Genomic DNA, 19,133 nt, shown 5'->3' with positions numbered 1-19,133 from the left:
AATATTTTGAATATTCACTTTGCGAAGATGTGTACGGATGGGCGCCGGCCGTACGTTTTGCGAAAACCTGGGCACTCCAGAGTCCAAACTAGACTGTTTAGTAGTGGCTGATGAGGTGCGGCCCGCCGCGCCGCACCACCAGGGAGGCGCCCAGCTCGATCGAAGTGTTGAAACGTGGGTGTCAAATCTGCCTGCTGGTGGTCGCCGAGGCGCCTGATGAGCTAGACGTGGAAACCCGAGTGCTCGTGGACTTGTCGAGCAAAAACTTAATGAATTGATGCGTGGCCTACGACGCTTCTGAATAGGCAGGCAGGTGGTCATGAGCTATTGAGCTGTATTACTGAGATAAACGTTGTGTAAGGGGGATTTTTGGAATAGACGTGGAGGATCCATGTCCTGTGATAGATTATTTCTAAGAGACATGAAAGAGTTGTTTACAGTGGTTTTTGCTAACTGTTGTTTCAGGACTAGGGTTCGAAGTTTTGACCAAAAGTTGGCAAATTTGTTTCAACTTTCCCACATTGGTGGTGAAAGTCAGAACCCATAAAAGTGGTGAACACCTTACCTCATTGGCTAGCCTTTTGGATGTAGAGAGTGGCCCTTCAACATGTTCTCCCATGTTGTAGTTAGTGGGACCAAAATTGCACCTCTCCCATATGGTAGCTATTGGTTAAAGATGAGTACTTGTTTAAAGATAATAGAGCTTGTTTGGGAAGTCCAAATTCTAGTCCAATCAACTTGGTTGTGCTTGAAGTTGCATATATCAAGTTAAGGGGAGGCCGAGAAGTTTTTTTTTTTGTTAAAATAAAAAGTGCGACAACAGCATTGTTAGTGCATTTTTTTTTCGGTTATATATGATGGCCTTGCATGAAAAACAGAAAGTAGTTTCCCTTTTGTCCATGTACGTAGTTTATGATGATACAAAACGGGGTACTGTTCAAGCTAACTTCGTAAAACTGAAGCAAGATTTGTTCCAAAACGTTCCAGATTTCAGTAGACGAAAACATATCGAGCAAAAGAATCGCATTAAATTCGAAAAATCAGTTACCCTATAAAATAGAACCTTCAAATAAAAGTGTCTCACCTAGAAATCACATGGATTGAAGACACGTTCACAGCTCGCATCGTTACAGCTGTACAGTACAGCTAGCTTGCAAAAGCTGGAAGGCAAAGCCAACACCAAACAAGCGAACTATCTTTCGCTGACGATCTCCACGGCGGTAGCCGCCTCCACCTCGCCGGCGTTATTGCACTCACCGCCCACCACCTCGGCGCGGCAGATGGGGCACCGGCGGCTCCTGCGCAGCCACGTGTCCACGCACTCCGCGTGGAACCCGTGCTCGCAGCCCGGCAGCACCCTGCACCGGTCGCCGGCGCGGAACGCCTCCAGGCACACCGCGCACTCGCCGCCGCCGGGCCCCTCCTTGCACTCGTGGCAGGGAAGCTCGTCGACCTGCTCGGCCGAAAGGCCGCCGCCAGCGCTTTCCGCCGCGCGCTCCCCGACGCGGGACGAGGCTTGTGCTCGTCGGCAGCACCGTTTCAGCGCCCAGAGCAGCAGCACGACGTTGGCGACGAACAGCATCGCGAGGCCGGTGTCGAGGAAGACGATGGAACGGGCTCCCGCCATGCAATCGAACCAAGAGCACTCTGCTGGCAGCTTTGCGACCTGGGAGTCTGGAACCTGACAAAGCTGTCCAGGTGACCAGGATATAGGACGTCGACATGACAGACAAATGATTAGACTTGTTGCTTCTGACTTTGGATACGCTAGAGAAGTTGCAACTTGCAAGCAGCAGATGTAGCATCCGAGGATGCTGCTACGAGCATTATAAATTTAAACGAGATAACTTAAGATAACTTGTGGTGAGAGTTTTCGTCAGAGTTTCTTTTCTTGAAAATACAAGGATATGCTCTGGTATTGGTATATTGTAGGTGGCGTACGAGGATACACATTCGACCATTAATCTTGTCAGATATATGTATTCTTTCAGATTATGAGTTTATGACCCCTTCTGTCAGTTGTCAATCCGTTGGATGCTTCCGGATTCGTTAAGCTGGAGAGTTCATCAGACGCAGAGAGATTGGTCGGAACAGAAGACTTGATCGATTTAACAATGCAGTGACGAGCTAATAATGCTGCGGCCGACAGGCATGGTTAACAGCTAAACAAGTCCAGGCCAGCAGAGCGGCCGCCGCGGTGTCGGGGGCTTGGAACATTTGCTTCGCTGTGGCATCCCTCCTATGCTGATTTTGCCGAGTCAAAACTGTCCGTGTTCATCTTCAGTCCGGTTCGGTTTGCAAACAAACAGAACAGCGCACTGAACTTGGGCAGACATGAACTGCAACGACCTGCATCGTAGTTCGTACGTGATCACCTGGTCACTACCTGGGGTGTTTTAGGCTTCTAATTCGTTCTAGGCATCCTTTTTTTTTTGGGGTGGGGGGGGGTGGTTCTGTGTGGTGTTGCTGTGTTTTGGTGGTGCTTGTGTGGGTGGTTGGGACGGGTTGTGGGTTGGGGCCGCTCGCGGACCACAATTCGTTCTAGGCATCTTGGTCACTCCTGTTCACTACTCACTGCTTTCATTATGGAGTGTCCCGAAACTAGGCCGCTTCTGGGAGAGGTGGCGACACCATTCTGAGCTGGCATGAAAAAGAGGGAATGAATCGTGGATGTGCTTTACCAATTGAAAATAAGAAATGCTTTCGGGGGGCATTCCGATTTCGTTAGTTCCATCTTTTTTTGCCGCTCAAATACAGATTGAGATAGAGGAAAGGGAGTAAATTAAGTTTTCGAATCACTGACTCAAGTCTATTGTAGAATCCTACTCAGCCAAAAAATGGGGTACTTATTGCTTAAGTTAAGGGATCACCACATATATTTATCAGATTATCATGTCTAGGGCGCTGTCAATGAGCCGAGCTTGAACTAGCAGGTTTGTCGCCTCAAGCCTAAGCTTGTAAAAGTCCTAGAAGGTCGAGCCAAGCTCCTTCCGAGACTAAGATCTCGTTTGGATCTAAATGCTAATAGATGAAAGTGCTAAATTTTAGCACTAATGTATCCAAACAGGAGTGCTAATAGATTGGGCTAAAATTTAACCAAAACTCAAAAGTTTTAGCAAAAGTTATAGCTAAATTTGACTTAGAACAAACATAAATAATATGATATATAAATAAAAATGGAGGGAGTATTGCTCAGTTTTCAGAAAAGAGGCGCTCACGGTTTACATCATTAGAGCTGTACAACATGCATGGAAAAGCAGGACGGCAAAGCCAAACACCAAACAGTCAAACGCATGCCGGCGTTCTTGCCATGCCCGTGACATGATGACAAAAAGCTACCTAGCTAGCTACCTTTCGGTAACGATCTCCACGGCGGCGGCCTCCGCCACCTCACCGGCGTTCTTGCCATGCGCGGCCACCACCACCTCCGCGCGGCAGATGGGGCACCGGCGGCTCTTGCGCAGCCACGAGTCGACGCACTCCGCGTGGAACCCGTGCTCGCAGCCCGGCAGCACCCTGCGCCTGTCGCCCGCGCGGAACGCCTCCAGGCACACCGCGCACTCGCCGGCGCCGGCCCCGGGGCCCTCCTTGCACTCGTGGCAGGGAAGCTCGCCGACCTGCTCGGCCGAAAGGCCGCCGCCGCCGCCGCCTTCCTCCGCGCGCTCCCCGACGCGGGACGAGGGTTGTGCCCGGCAGCACCAGTTCAGCGCCAAGAAGAGCACGAGGACGTGGACGACGAACACCATCGCGAGGCCGGTGACGAGGAAGACGACGGAGTGGGCTCCGGCCATGCGATCGAACTAACAGAGAGGAGCCGACGCGCGCGCGAGAAGCTGGCAGCCGTACGACCTGCTGGAACCTGACGCGAGCTTCTCCAGTGTACAGGATATGAGGATAGGAGTTAGGAATGAGACAGAAGAGAAGACTTGTTGCTTTCTGACTTTTTGAGTGATCAGGTGTGGTATCGGACACGCTAGAGAAGTCGCAGCCGGCAGTTAAGTACTAGTAGTAAGTAGCAGAACTTGTCCATGATGCCACGAGTATAATAAACTTCAATGAGTGTACGGGCCAAACAAGCACTACATCATTCAGCTTCAGCCTCTCACTGAAATTCTGATGAAAGTCTTCGTTGAGTTCATCTCCGCTATGGTTGGTGGCGTACGAGGATATACATTCGACTTGTCACAGATAATTTTTTTGGATAGTGATGTTTTGTCAGACACACATCCTTTGAATACTTCATGGCTGGGATGGAAGTACATGATGTACGGATGGGCATCCGTACCGCCACCAGATTCTTCAATACTGATACTTCTTCGGACGCAAGAGATTGATCGAAATAGAAGACTTGATAGACTTGGTAGACGAAGACCAGGGGCTCGGAATATGCCCCCGCCGTGGCATCACGTCCATTGCGGATTCGACTGAACTCAAGTCAAACTGCCACAGCTCATGTTCAGTCATGACCCCGGTTTGCAAATAAACTGAGCTCAACTTGGGGACAACAACACGTACTGAAACAGGGTGCCGGTCTATGGAAATGAAACACTGGTTTTGCTCTGAAGATTACTAAGTTCATTGTCAGAGCCGATCTGAATAATAATCCTGGTCAACTGCTATTTTAGAAACCATAGCACTGCTCTCCGTTCAGAAGTGTGCACCTCTGCATGTTCCGGCAACATCTCCGTTTTCCTCTTAGGACACACCGAAACGTTTAGATTATTACCCATCTCCAAAAGGACTAAAATGTGCGTTTCCAAGATAACCTCTCTGTCAGGTTAACGGAAATGTCTTCGTCTCTTGCAGCGTTCCTCATTGCACTGAATAAATCTACGTCGGTGATACGAACGAAAGGTCGTGAAACGTCACCGTACCTGGTCAGGCTGTGGACGCAGCCAACTTCTCAAATCGTAAATCACTATCGATTGAATCAAATCTCCTTTGCAATTACAAATGATGAACTGAATTACTATATAGTACTAGTAATTACGAATTTCGCGAACTTCTGCTTGCATATGTACAGGCACGAACGAATCAAGCGGTGAACTCATCGAAGCCGCAGCTACCGATCCGCGCCCCCCTGTCTTTCAGCCACGACCCCCGACGTGGCGGCAGCCTCGCCGGCCACCACCGTGCCGGCCGCCTTGCCGCGGCCTGTGTCGACGACGGCGCGGCAGACGGGGCACACGCGGCTCTTGCGCAGCCAGGGGTCCACGCACTGCGCGTGGAACCCGTGCTCGCACCCCGGCAACGCCCGGCACCGGTCCCCGGCCCGGAACGCCTCCAGGCACACCGCGCACTCGCCGGCCTTGCCCTCGTGGTCGTGGTCGTGCCACGGCAGCCCGTCAAGATCCTCGGCCGACAGCCCCTCCGCGCGCTCCTCGTCCTGCCGCGACGCCGCGGCGCGGCGCGTGATGCCCCGCCTGAGCGCCCAGAAGACGATGAGGATGTGCAGCACGAGCATGGCCACGACGCCGGCGACGAGGAGGAGCACGGACAGCGTCACTGCCGCCATTGATGCAGCGGACGCCGGCCGCCGCGAGCCAGAGCCACCCAAGCCCGTTGCCTTCGCCTAGCTAGGACGAGAAACGAGAGTGCAGAGGAGATTAACCGACGCCATAGAAGTGGACAGAGGAAATCCGCAAGTGGCTGGAGAAGAACCACCTCGCAGCAGCTCGCAGGATCTTCTGGTCCAGGTCAATTGCATCGATTCATCTTCCATGCTTATCCCCTTGTCCGCCTCTTTGACAAACTTGCCGCACAGTACAAGTTGTTAAAAGCGACGTCGTGTCTGATCACGCGGATAGCATTACCGAGTTCTTTAAGCTCTTGCTTTGGAAGAATGGTGTGCTGGATCGGATTAACAAATGCCGTAAATGGTCATCGCTCACCGGTGCTGCAACTGTTGGATGATCAGTACATGGCACTAGGCCTCGCTCGGTTGGCGAAAACGACAAGAGGTGTGCTGCCCTCGGTAGGCAGCCTAGTAGTAGTAGGTGACTCGAACTGGGGCGCGGCCAAGCGGCCTGGGCAGGGGAAAGCGACGCCACGGCCGGTAGAGACTAGATACAGTTTGCCGCTACCTCTGTTGCGATGGTAGAGTACAGTTACAGCTTACAAGTGTGAGTTGCCATCGTTTTTCTTCTACTGTTGCTTGCGTTGTTCACTGTCTATGACCTGCGTTGCGTGACCTCCACGTTGAAGAATGCAACCGCAATATACTACTGACCACGACAACGGTGAATATAGACATTATGTAAGGCCAACTGGCGGTCTATCTACTGAAACTAATTACTAGAGTATGTATAGCACATACTCTAATACTAATCAGAGTTCATTCAGTGAATACTGCAACGACACCGAACATTCGGTAAATAGCCATCAGGTGAACTAAATCTTCAGTTCAACCTGTTAATTCGTTCAATTTTTTTTACTACCATCTTGTGCTCGGTACCAGCGAGAGGAACCGAGGAAGACAGGAAATCCAGCCCTGAAAAAGGCTGAACAACACTTCTTTCTTTTGACCAGCAGAGAGCTGGAAAGAAAAATAGGTGTACTGTTTCAGGTCTTACTGTGAAATTGTCTGTCAGGAATTCTGGATGGCCAACTGATGTACGGTTAACAGTGATCCCATTGGATGAACTTTCGCGAGTGGAGTAAATAAACAGGATCCGCGACCAAAGTTAGCGATGGAATTTAACTTGGCCCAAGCTTCATACATTCAGAATTTCAGATAGCATGCAGGAAGAAGCCTCACTTTCTGAATCCTGAAGTCGTCTGAATAAATACCTCACCACAGCGGGCAAAGCAATCAATTGGGGATTTGAGGATGAGCAAGCACATTCCTATAGTTCTATGCGTGTATCAGCGTCAGAATCTCTTGGTGCCCAGGTACCAGATTTACTTGGCGCCCACAGGTATCAGAATCTGTCCGGTTCTAGCACGGGAGAGGCCACCGGCGTGCGAGATCATTGGACGACGAAGATTCCAACGAATCGAACCTTGCCCGACTGGGGCCCACGGCGATTTTAAAAGGCCCACGAGGCCACGGCGATTTTAAAAGGCCCACGAGGCTGTGGGCGGTGACTCGTAAAATCCTATACATCTTCCACAAGATTTTTTTTCTTCCTCATCTTTCAATGTTTAAGATTCGTGCAAACTATTCCACCCGTTAGATTTTCTCAACCCTATCTTTCTTCCTCCTTTCTTCTTCCCCCGCGCGCTGCCGCCGCCCCGCCTGCCGCGCGCGGCTGCCTGCTGCTGCGCGCATGGGTGCTGCGCCCCGCTCCGTGTGCAGCATGCTGCCTGCGCCGCCTGCTGCTGCTGCGCGCATGGCTGCTGCGCCCCGCCGCGTGCTGCTACTACGTGCATGCTGCGTTTGCTGCTGCTGTGCGCCGCTCCCGGCCGCTGTGGTCTATTGGGGTGCGCACGACCGCTCCGCCGCGCCTGCCCGCCTGCGCGGAGCGCCACCGCCGGCGCCGAAGCCGGAGAGGAAGGGGGCGATCGGAGATTTTTTCTCAAAAAATGTTGATGCAAGTTGATAAATGTTGAATAAATTTTATTCAAATGTTGAAATAGTTTGTAAAAGATGTTGAATTTAGTATTTCAAAATATTGAAGTATTCATCTTCCACAAGTTATATAGGGACCCCCCGGTGACTCGGCCAACCCCGAAAACCTCCGCCCCGGACCCATGGCGTCGTCGTCCTCACCTCCGCTGCCGAAGCTGCCGATCCCCGGCCGCCGCAACATACTCATCACCAGCGCCTTACCCTACGTGAACAACGTCCCGCACCTCGGGAACATCATCGGATGTGAACATTCCTCCCTCCTTCCCTCCCCTGCCCCGCACCCGCCTCCCGGGCCCGCGAATTGTCCCCCACCCCAGACTTCTCCCCCGGCACGTCTCATGGGGATTCTGTTCGGCTGTGCGCGCAGGTGTGCTGAGCGCCGACGTGTTCGCGCGCTACTGCCGGCTGCGCGGGTACAACGCGCTCTACATATGCGGGACGGACGAGTACGGGACGGCCACGGAGACGAAGGCCATGGAGGAGAAGTGCTCGCCCAAGGAGATCTGCGACAAGTGAGTCAGCAGGCCCTTCGCCTGAAATCCTTGCCTTCAAGTGCAGGCAGTGCCTCTGTTCTAGTTGGGAATTTGATCAATTGGTAATTCGGGGCCTTCAAGTGCAGGCAGTGCCTCTGTTCTAGTTGGGAATTTGATCAATTGGTAATTCGGGTGTGCAGATGATTTTTTTTAGGGTCAGCCGGGGGGGGGGGGGGGGGCACCCCCACCTGGTGTGCAGATGATTCAGTTTGTTGTTATATAGCTGCGCTCGAGCTGTTTGGTTTTGGGAGTTTTAGATACAGGGCGAACTGGCGGTGCTAGATGGATTTCCTGGCGCAGCCGATTCTTTTGCGTTTTGATATCAATTCACTAGACGCTCTTCACTTCCTTGGGTTTGTTTTGCAGTGGTATTTCGTAGGTACCGTTAGTGTGTTCAATAGTGTAGTTATTAAGTAAGTTAATTTTCAGTGATGATGGCTGATGATGAACTTGTACGGGGGAAAGAACAGATCCAATAAATTTGTTGGCGTTTCAACTGATTGATATTCACGAATTTCGGTTAGATTTTTTTCCTAAATTACATTGATATTGTGACTTCGGCACCACTCATGAGGAAGGAGATGTTAGTTTGGAAGGCCAAGTAGTGCCCAAGAGGGATACCTTTCGATATTTGGGATCGATGCTACAGAGAGATGGAGATATTGATGAGGATGTTAGTCATAGAATCAAAGCGGGATGGATGAAGTGGCGCCAAGCATCTGACGTCCTTTGTGACAAGAAGGTACCTCAGAAGTTAAAAGACAAGTTTTATAGAACGGCGATTAGACCGGCAATGTTGTATGGTGCAGAATGTTGGCCTACAAAAAGGCGGCACGTCCAACAATTAAGTGTTGCAGAAATGCGCATGTTGCGTTGGATTTGTGGACATACAAGGATGGATCAAGTTCGAAATTATGATATACGGGATAGGCTAGGGATAGCACCAATTGAAGAAAAGCTTATCCAACACCGGCTGAGATGGTTTGGACATGTCCAAGTCCAACGGAGACCGCCAGAGGCACCAGTGCATAGTGGTATCCTAAAGCACGACGGTAATATGAGGAGAGGCAGGGGCCGGCCGAAGTTGACATGGGAAGAAACAATTAGAAGAGACTTGAAAGACTGGAGTATACCTAGAGTTTCGTCCTTGGATAGGAGTGCTTGGAAAGCCGCGATTCTCGTGCCAGAACCATGAATAATGGTCTTTGTTGGGTTTCAACTCTAGCCTACCCCAACTTGTTTGGGATTAAAAGGCTTTGTTGATGTTGATGTTGACATTGAACATAAGTGTCCATGCTGGCATGCTGCAATATTGAACCACGTAGATTTGATTTTTTTTTTCCAATAGTTGACCGACGACTTAATCATGATCCTGCAGTTCTGTTTCATTCTTCATTGGCTACAGTCTGATTAGTGCTTGATCATAATATCTTGGTTACAAGCATTTCACCTAGTATTAAACCAACTGTTTTTTTTTTACGTTTTGTATTGTACACCTGAAGTATTCAACTAACAAGTCCTGATGTGTTAGATGCATTGTTTGCTAAGCTGCATATATCAGATGGAAGAAGCCAAAGAAGACTTTCCTCATAGGAACCTTTCTTTATTGAAAAATGCAGGTACCATGCTATCCATGACGAGGTTTACAAGTGGTTTGACATAAAATTTGACAAGTTTGGACGAACATCCTCTCCTCAGCAGACAGAAATATGCCAAGCAATTTTCCATAAATTGATGAAAAACAATTGGCTCACAGAAAATACCATGCAGCAGGTACAGCTTGTATTGTGGTAAACTTGTCTATTCAGCTTCATATGTATGAGGTATCCTGAGTACAATATTTTTTTCTGTTTTGCAGCTTTATTGTGATACTTGTCAAAGATTTTTGGCGGACAGACTTGTAGAAGGAGCATGCCCTACACAAGGGTGTACTAATAAAGCTGCGCGAGGTGATCAATGTGATAAGTGCAGCCATATGTTGAATCCAACGGAACTAATTGATCCAAAGTGTAAGGTAAGCATACCCAGTACTTAATGTGGAATTTTTGTTTCTGTATCGTTATTGTTGTTTGATTGCATAAGATGCTGTCGACATGTGAATTAATTTCCTTTTGTTTACTGTATTTTCTTTGTAGGTCTGCAAGAATACTCCTCATATTCGTGAAACAGATCACCTATTCTTGGAACTCCCTCTATTAAAAGAAAAGTTGGTAGACTATATCAATGATACTTCCGTAGCTGGTATGTGGAGTCAAAATGCCATTCAAGCAACAAACGCATGGCTGAAGGAAGGACTAAAGCCACGCTGTATCACAAGAGATCTTAAATGGGGAGTTCCTGTTCCAATGGAGAAGTACAAAGATAAGGTTTGGCCATAACACATATCAAGGAAGTCTGCAATTATGAATTTATCTTATTTCCCATTCTGATTATTTTCAGGTTTTCTATGTCTGGTTCGATGCGCCAATTGGCTATGTGTCGATCACAGCATCTTATACTCCTGAGTGGGAGAAGTGGTGGAAGAATCCTGATAATGTGGAATTATTTCAGTTCATGGGCAAAGATAATGTGCCATTTCACACGGTATGATGTCTATAACACGTGAACATTTTCTTGAGCCATTAGAGATTGCTTTATGATGAGTCGATGACCACATGTTGTGCTCTTCAATGCCATTTCTACAGCTCTATTACTCACTTTCTAGGTATAGTGTTTGTGGGACTTGTGAACTCTGCTACTTCTACTGCATGCACTCCTTTTTGTTATGAAGTACTTATTAATTTTGAAGGTGTTGTCAGATCATGTTCCCTTCAACACTACTTGGAACTGGTGAAAATTGGACGATGATGAAGACCATTAGTGTTACTGAATATTTAAATTATGAAACAGGTACATGCTATGATTGTTATGTGTTCTATTTGTCAATTTCTGATTGAGATGCAGCCCATGTAATCATGTGATTATTAACATTCGCTAAAAATGCTTGTTTGCTTAAACTGGGTTCTGTGTAATCCTGGAAGATATGTTGGGCCCTTTGATCATTGTTGATCTTGTGCTGCTAGAGATTCAATGAATCAAACCAGACAGTTCACACCACTCTCCTTTCTATTCTGGTTTTCATCTTTAGACATGGTTCTCTTCTGCCTTATGTTCAATGAGCTACAAATTTCTACGTTATGCCCGATAACTATACGTGTATTCCCAATGGATTGGTGTACTGGTCTTTCCTGCAGGCTACAGTCTGTTGTTTTTTTCAATCTTTGTTTGTGTTTAAAAGTATCGTAGTATGTACCTATATGTCCCTGCAAGTAACTAAAATATTCCTTTTGCCTGTAGGAAAATTCTCCAAGAGTAAGGGTATTGGAGTTTTTGGCAACGATGCAAAGAATACGAATATTCCTCCTGAAGTCTGGCGATACTACCTGCTTACAAGTCGCCCAGAGGTCAATACCAACATTTGTCCAGTGATCCTCTATTTATGACATTATATGAGTTTAACAAATGCATTTGATCTGATCTACATAGGCATCAGATACACTCTTTACATGGACTGATTTGCAAGCCAAATTGAACAGCGAGTTGTTAAATAACTTGGGAAACTTCATCAATCGTGTGCTAAGCTTTATTGCAAAACCAGCTGGTTAGTCACAGTCTTGCACCAAATAAAATATACCTGATTCAATAACTGCTCCTATTACCTTCCTCACATTTGTGAGAGTTCATTTTGTTATTATTTATATAGGAGCTGGATATGATTCAATTATACCTGATGCCCCCGGTGCCGAGTCACATCCATCGACAAGTGAGCTTGCAGAAAAAACCAGTAAACGGGTTGAACAATATCTTGATGCCATGGAAAAGGTAAAGATGCACTAATGCACTATGTGAAGTGGCACAATACTAACACGTCATGTGTACCCTTATGTTTTATTTACCACGTCTGCTGCTAGATTTTTCAACATTGCATCGGCCTTCTTATGACAGGTTAAGCTGAAACAAGGACTGAAGAGTGCAATGGGCATCTCCAGTGATGGAAATGCTTATTTGCAAGTAATTCTGTTTCCCCTTCTTTCATTTATCTCGTTGTTCTGTAGTAATTAACACTTATTTATCTTTGCTTTGCTACATTAATGTAGGAGAGTGAATTTTGGAAACTTTATAAAGAAGATCCAGTAAGCTGTGCGATTGTGATTAAAACTTCAGTTGGTCTTGTCTATCTCCTTACCTGCCTGCTGGAGCCTTTCATGCCTTCCTTTTCTAATGAAGTATGATCCTGGTTGTCACTGAGTGTTGTCAGAGTTTCTTCGAGTAGCATTCTTGCCTCAAACCTCACTATGTGTTATCTTCTATAAGGTGCAACGTCAATTAAACCTGTCCCCGGAAGAAAATCTCTCATTCAGTGATGGAAAAGGAGAAATTGTGAAGGCAAAAACTCCTTGGGATTTTCTACCAGCAGGGCATAAAATAGGGAGGCCTACACCTCTGTTCGAGGAATTGGTGCGTCTTGCATTTAAAATATTTTTGTCTGTTGGCCATTACTATACACCTCATAACTTGCAATGGCTGCAGAAAGATGAAAACGTGAGTGAGCATAGGAAAAAATATGCAGGAAGTCAAGCTGAGAGGAGGTCACAAGAAGTTGCTGATGCTGAAGCCATGAAAATTGCTAACCAGCTCAAAAGCACCACATTATCTGGTAATTGTTTGGATACTCTAATTTATTCTGCTTCAGCCCAGGTATAAGGCAGATTCGCCTTTTCTGTTGCACATCTAGGAGCAAAGAGAAAAATTCATGTTGGTCAAATTATTGGCAAATTGCGCACTTTATATGTCTCCTTACAAAAAAATATTAGCTAGGGATCATGCACTTTCTCAGTTGGCAGGTGTGCTGTCAAGCACCCTGCCCACCTAGGCTAAACCCGGATGGCCCCCTGTCTTTAGAGTGAGTCAGAGCTCCTAGCACAATTTTGGAAAACAAACACCAGAACTATCATGCAAATGTCAGCTTCATCGTTCAGGTTGAAGCACTTTGATTCATCTTTGAATTAAGTAATTGTCTATTTCTCCACATTTTTTTCATCCAGAGGGAGGCTCGAAAAAGGAACAGAAGAAACAGTCTGGTAACTCAAAATCTAAGGCAGCAGAGGCAGAAGTGTCTATTGTAAAGTTGGATATTCGAGTGGGGCTTATCAGAAAAGCTGAGAAGCATCCAGATGCTGATTCCCTGTACGTAGAGGAAATCGATGTTGGAGAGGAGGCTCCAAGAACAGTGGTTAGCGGCCTTGTCAAATACATTCCTCTTGAAGAAATGCAGGTTGGTTTTACTAATCATCATTTGTGCTTCCTAGACTAGATTTTTGTTTTTGTTCTGAAGATGCCTTGGGTTGGGTCACTGATTCTGTAATCGTTTTGTGAATGAGCAGAACCGGAAAGTGTGCGTTCTCTGCAATTTGAAACCAGTGGCAATGCGTGGTATAAAATCACATGCCATGGTTCTGGCTGCATCAAGTGACGACCATACCAAGGTAAGACATCGTATAGCTTCACCTTTGATAAAGTTTGCTCTGAAATATGAAACGCGTCATCATGAAGCAGGGCTGTTTATTTGTTGATGTATAATAATGCTGAGTTCCCATGCGAGTTTAGGTCGAACTGGTCGAACCACCAGCGGATGCTGCCGTGGGGGAGAGGGTCACCTTCGCTGGGCACTCGGGTGAGCCTGAGGCTTCTCTCAGTGGCAAGAGCAAGGTCTGGGAGAAGCTAGCCGCTGACCTTCACAGTAACGGCGAGCTTGTGGCGTGCTACAAAGATGTCCCGTTCACGACTTCGGCTGGCGTGTGCAAGGTGAAGACATTAGCAAATGCAGAAATCCGCTAGACTTGGTGCCAAGAGTCAGCCTGACCTAACTGCTGTCTGAAGTCATTGAAATACTAGCTGATTGCTTTTTGTTCCAAAAGTTTATCCTTTGATTTGAAAATATGTAAAAATATGTATATCGAAAGAAATAGCGTGGCCCAAACGAGGCGACGACGGTGTTATCTGTCTTTGAGGGAAAAATGGACACTTGATGGCCGAAGCTTCTACTTGGTGAATCAGGCATACATGGTGTGCTTCCCAAGAAAAAGGATGCATCCTCCATCGGCGATTATAGGACGATTAGCCTAATACATAGCATCGCCAAGCTTCTGACCAAGGTACTTGCACGCTGTCTTGCCCCGCACATGAAGGACCTTGTCAAGCTAAATCAAAGCGCCTTCATCCGGAACTCGTCTCATCCATGAGAATTATAAAGCTCTTGCACAGGAAAAGAGTACCATCAGCTCTTATCAAGATTGACATCGCCAAAGCATTTGATACTGTAAACTGGCGCTTCTTGCTCAACTTACTTCAGCACCTTGGTTTCTCGAGATGCTGGTTTGACTGGATCTCACTGATTTTATCATCCGCAAGCACAAAAGTCATCTTGAATGGATCACCTGGGAGGAGAATCTGTCATGCTAGGGGGTTGCGGCAAGGTGACCCTCTATCTCCTTTGCTTTGATTTCACCTATCCAGTGTGATCTTGAGGCAACAGTAAATCTACTAACTAACTTTCCAGGCAAGATTGACCCATTTCCAATTCACTATCTTGGTATCCCACTGGGTTTAAGACGGTTGAGCAAGGCCGCTTTACAACCATTGGTTGACAAGGTTGCAAACAGATTGCCATTCTGGAAGGCCGGCCTCCTAAATCGTGCTGGAAGAATCGTTCTTATCAAGAGCACCTTATCTGCAATTCCGACACTGCTCTTGTTGTTAGCCTCTCTCCTTGGGCCATCAAATGTATTGACAATATTAGACGAGTGTTTCTCTGGAAAGGAGCACAATCAGCCAAAGGAAGACATTGCTTGCTGGCTTGGCCTAGAGTTTGCCGTCCTCCAAAACTGGGAGGCTTAGGCATCATTGACTTGCAGCACTTCGGATATGCGCTACGCATGAGATAGTTGTGGATGAAACGTACAGATGATTCTCGGCCATGGCATCTACTGCCAGATGAAAAGGAGCCCATTGTGGAAGCAATGTTCCAAGCTTCGATCTACGTTGATCTGGGGGATGGCAACACTGCTTTTTTCTGGACTGATCGATGGCTCAATGGGAAATCGCTGGCGGATGTTGCACCTTGTCTCTATGCTACAGTTGGTCCTCGAATCAGGCAAAAGAGAACGGTTGCCCAGGCACTGCATGGTGATCTTTGGATTACAGATATCTCCGGGGCTCTTACTGTACAAGACATTCTCGACTATCTTCTTGTTTGGGACATGACAAGGACAATTCAGCTTGTTGTCGGTCAAAACCCACCGGCGAGTAGCGACAGGCAACACGAAGAGCCGGGAGGTCGCCGGGGCGCTGGCAGTCACTGCTTCCTCGGACAACGGCCCGCAATCCGGCACACGTCGAAGATTCCGGAGAATATAAGGCGTGCCACCTGACCTATACCTGATCAGGAAGGTGCGAACGTGTTTTAAACGATTTGACTGCATGCACAAACACGTGTAAATATTAGTCCGAGCCGTGGTCGGCTCCCCGGGACGACTCTTGCATCGGCTTTCAAAGAACCGATCAAGTCCCGGTGTCAGATCTGATCTGTATATCCGGATATCAATGGATAAAGCAAATAACCATGAAAACTTGCTTTAATTGAATCTAGCTAATCCAACCCACGACAGTAAAAGCTTCACCGCTAAATCGGAACATCCTACACGTAACTAGGCCTAGCGAGTATAACAAATAACTAAACCATAACAAAAAACAGAGGCCTAAGAACTAGCAACAGCCGATTCCCGGAACAATCCCTATCAAGGCTAGAACAAAGCATCTATTACATCACCAGAACATCCAATCCGTTTGCAAGGCCTAACCTAGCAGATATTGAGCTACTCCTTATAAAATAAGAACAAACCATAACAGATTGGATCTACTAGATAGAAAAGAAGCAAGGTGTTAACTCTATGCAACTAATCCTTTACGACGAAAATTAGCTTAAGATCAAGCATGAACGCATAGAGAAAACATGATATTCGTAGATGGTAAATAATAAAAGCATAATAAATCTACTAAAAATCATGCTATGAACATCAAGATAACTAGCATTACTCGCCATAAAAAATGCTTCAGTACGAGTAATACCAAGGTAAAGGCAAGAACAATACTGCCCTGATCGCAAGAAGACGATCAGGGCAGCATGACGCTTACTTGGATGAAACCCTAGAATTAGGGGCGGCGTTGCGCCAATGTGTTGTTGCAAAACGTGATGACATTCTCTCCTTTACGAATATCATGGGGTACATATTTATAGTCCGGAGACTCGGGAAACAATCTAAACCTATAGCGTCCAAATCGGACTCTATCTCTAATCCAAACTGAACTAAATCTAAAGATACATGGCCTGCACGGCCCAAATACTCACGCAGGAGCCGATTCTGAAGCCTTTTTTAATCCTTGCTTCAAGCCCAACTCGCTTGCGGCCCATTAATTAACCCTGTTAATTTATGGCGATAACACAGCTACAGCCCGATCAGCCGGATAGAGTTTGTTGGAAATGGACTCCAGATAAGGTCTTCTCCACCTCCTCTGCCTACAAGTCATTCTTTATTGGACAGCAACCAGTTGAAGGAGCCACATTGCTTTGGAAGGCGCGGACGCCGCCCAAATGCAAATTCTTCATTTGGCTGATGTTGCATGATCGATGTTGGACCGCGGCTCGGAGGAAAAAACATGGTCTACAAGATGATGACTCATGTGCTCTTTGGTCACAGGCACCTGAGACAATTGAGCATCTGCTGTTCTGTTGTCCATTTTCAAGAGAACTCTGGTTCCAATTGTTCCATCGGATTGGTTGGTCCGCTGTCTCTCCATCAGGGGCGGGCCCAGGATTTGGGGTTTGGGTATTCAACATTTTTTAAGGATGAAATGTTTTTGACCGCCGCTGCCCGCTGCGCTACGCTGTCCCCAGCGCCGCAGGTTGCTTAGGTCTCATCGGCCAGAAATGGAAAGGATGCGGCCACAAGGGAAAGGAGAAGTGGAATTGGGATGGATTGGTGCCGGTTAGGGGTTGCTATTGGGCCTAGAAGAGGTGAAGTGAGCCATTTGAGCACAAGAGGCAATATGAGATCGGGAAGCCTGTATTGTGACGTTAGATCATCTCCAAGAGACACCCTAAATCATCTCTCGCCACACCCTATCTAAATACTTGCTATTTTAGAACCGGATCTCAGACCCTCAACCTTCAAATTTATGGGTCATATTTACCTAATATATCAAGGTTCAAACAATAAAATACCCGGTACAAGGGAAGTACCATGGCGACACAAGAATACAAAGAGAAATAATATTTAGGATGATCCTCTACTTAAAGGATATAGAGAGTTGGAGACTAGAATTTAAGAATTCTTTTAGAGATACCCTTATTTTATATTTTAATACATATACATGTTATATATACTATGTATATAAATTTTGTTGCAAAAAATACCAGGCCTGCCCCAGTCTCCATCAAGTCATGATCAATGGCTGGTTGCTTGGTGGACTCGAGCTAGGAAATGCATTCACAAGGATGACCGGCAGTGCTTTGACTCAGTGGTAATCTTAATATGCTGGATGACACTACCAGAAAATGCCTCATTCGTCCCTGACTGTTTGTACCGGTTGTAATTTGGTCTGGTACTAAACTTGTCCCGATGTCATTTTAGTACCAGGTCCAAATTTGAAAGCCCTCAGAGCCAATTTAGTACCGGTCGGTAACACCGACCAGTACTAAAATACGTCATTTAGTACCGGCCGGTGGCTTGGCCCGGTACTAAATGGTCCTCCACGGGTTGGTTCAAAAGAAAAGCATCTCTCACACAGTCACATGTGATGCATAGGTGAGATGATAAGGAAGCAACGCGCGAGGCCAGAGGTCATAGGTTCGAATCCTCGCGACCGCGCACGCACATTTACGCGTGAAAAATTCGCGTGACGATGCGCGTGTGCGGATCTCCCGAGGGTTCGTCAATTTTTTTCTTTATTTTTTGGCTCAAAACCATTTAGTACCGGACCGTGTTACCGACCAGTACTAAATGGACAATTTAGTACCGGGCATTTTGACCGGTACTAAATGATGTCCCATTTAGTACCGGCCAACCGGTACCGGTCGGGAGCCCGGTACTAAACAAGGGTGTTAATAGGCATTTTTATAGCAGTGTGATATGGAAGGAAAGAAACAAGAGAACCTTTGACCGTCAAATTAGGACTATACATAATACATGAGGTGCTAGACTGGGTGATTGACGAGATCATTGCTTGGTTTCAGGCAGGTTTTAGTAAACTAGAGCCAGTCCCTCGGGCTTTAGGTAGGTTGCCAGGTCGCGAGTCTGCTAACAATGTAATCATCTAGTGTGCATGTTGGGTCGCCGCCTTGCCGGTTTGGTTCCATTTCTGTGAAACCAACTCGAAGTTTGTATTGTACTTTTTTTCCTCTTAATGAAAAAATATGCTCACGCACGGTCGCGAGAAAAAAAAAGAAAGATGGAAGAGAGTGCTCTATTTGGAAGTTGGAACGTCCCTACTTGGAACGCCGAAATAGTAAAGACTAGGGGGGCTCTGCTACACAACTCCACATGTATGGCTACACTGACATAGCCGCGCGGCACGGCACAACATCACTTCGCCTTCACCGACCTGCCACCACACCGAGACACCTCGCCATCGAGCTTGCCAGTAAGCCACAACCATCGTCGTCACCCTCCTGCTGCCGACCGAGACCGACGACCCCTTCGTAGCCAAGCCCTAGAACTCCCCATCTCGTCTTCTTCGCTTGCAGGGACCCGTCTCGCCACCGCTCACCCGTAGCCGCCGTCGCCACATCACCACGCGGGTCATGCCATGGGCCTGGGATGTCAGGGCCCCGCGAGAATGGCATGGCCACGTCATGGCCCTGAGTTGCCAGGAAACCATGCGTGAACGTGTCCCTAGCCTAACAGGTGGAAAGGCCGTGGCTTTGACTTCAATGA

General features: G+C 47.2%; 4 protein-coding genes across 5 annotated transcripts; 1 reads left to right on the top strand and 3 right to left on the bottom strand.

Annotated features, from left to right (window-relative positions):
- Window positions 1-1,192: 1,192 nt before the first annotated feature.
- Window positions 1,193-1,669, bottom strand: LOC120640647 (RING-H2 finger protein ATL39-like). Its single transcript, XM_039916557.1, has one exon. The coding sequence runs from the start codon at window positions 1,625-1,627 to the stop codon at window positions 1,193-1,195; it is 435 nt and encodes a 144-aa protein (XP_039772491.1). The 5' UTR covers window positions 1,628-1,669.
- Window positions 1,670-3,167: 1,498 nt separating this feature from the next.
- On the bottom strand, window positions 3,168-4,060 carry LOC120640643 (E3 ubiquitin-protein ligase ATL23-like). The gene has a single exon (XM_039916545.1). It carries the CDS (start codon window positions 3,789-3,791, stop codon window positions 3,348-3,350), a length of 444 nt encoding a protein of 147 aa, XP_039772479.1. The 5' UTR covers window positions 3,792-4,060; the 3' UTR covers window positions 3,168-3,347.
- An 840-nt stretch (window positions 4,061-4,900) lies between these two features.
- On the bottom strand, window positions 4,901-5,941 carry LOC120640629 (E3 ubiquitin-protein ligase ATL23-like). Of its 2 annotated transcripts, none has more exons than XM_039916531.1 (2): window positions 5,665-5,941; window positions 4,901-5,576 (listed from the first exon to the last, which is right to left on the bottom strand). In XM_039916531.1, the coding sequence occupies exon 2, from the start codon at window positions 5,513-5,515 to the stop codon at window positions 5,063-5,065; it is 453 nt and encodes a 150-aa protein (XP_039772465.1). In that variant the 5' UTR covers window positions 5,516-5,576; window positions 5,665-5,941; the 3' UTR covers window positions 4,901-5,062. The 2 variants fall into 2 exon arrangements, with proteins under 2 accessions (XP_039772465.1, XP_039772472.1); XM_039916538.1 differs by having other exon boundaries at window positions 4,901-5,572; window positions 5,665-5,940.
- Window positions 5,942-7,674: 1,733 nt separating this feature from the next.
- On the top strand, window positions 7,675-14,198 carry LOC120640624 (probable methionine--tRNA ligase). The gene is made up of 17 exons (XM_039916517.1): window positions 7,675-7,813; window positions 7,938-8,082; window positions 9,723-9,876; window positions 9,962-10,117; window positions 10,239-10,469; window positions 10,543-10,686; window positions 10,902-10,992; window positions 11,440-11,546; window positions 11,629-11,743; window positions 11,846-11,964; window positions 12,088-12,153; window positions 12,240-12,368; window positions 12,457-12,600; window positions 12,673-12,799; window positions 13,188-13,417; window positions 13,527-13,628; window positions 13,750-14,198. Exons 1-17 carry the CDS (start codon window positions 7,693-7,695, stop codon window positions 13,978-13,980), a joined length of 2,412 nt encoding a protein of 803 aa, XP_039772451.1. The 5' UTR covers window positions 7,675-7,692; the 3' UTR covers window positions 13,981-14,198.
- Window positions 14,199-19,133: the final 4,935 nt, after the last annotated feature.

The sequence above is a fragment of the Panicum virgatum genome, chromosome 1K, assembly GCF_016808335.1.
Source record: "Panicum virgatum strain AP13 chromosome 1K, P.virgatum_v5, whole genome shotgun sequence".
Lineage (NCBI taxonomy): Eukaryota > Viridiplantae > Streptophyta > Magnoliopsida > Poales > Poaceae > Panicum > Panicum virgatum.
Note: the sequence above shows the minus strand (reverse complement) of the source record. Positions and strands in the feature narration are given on the sequence as shown.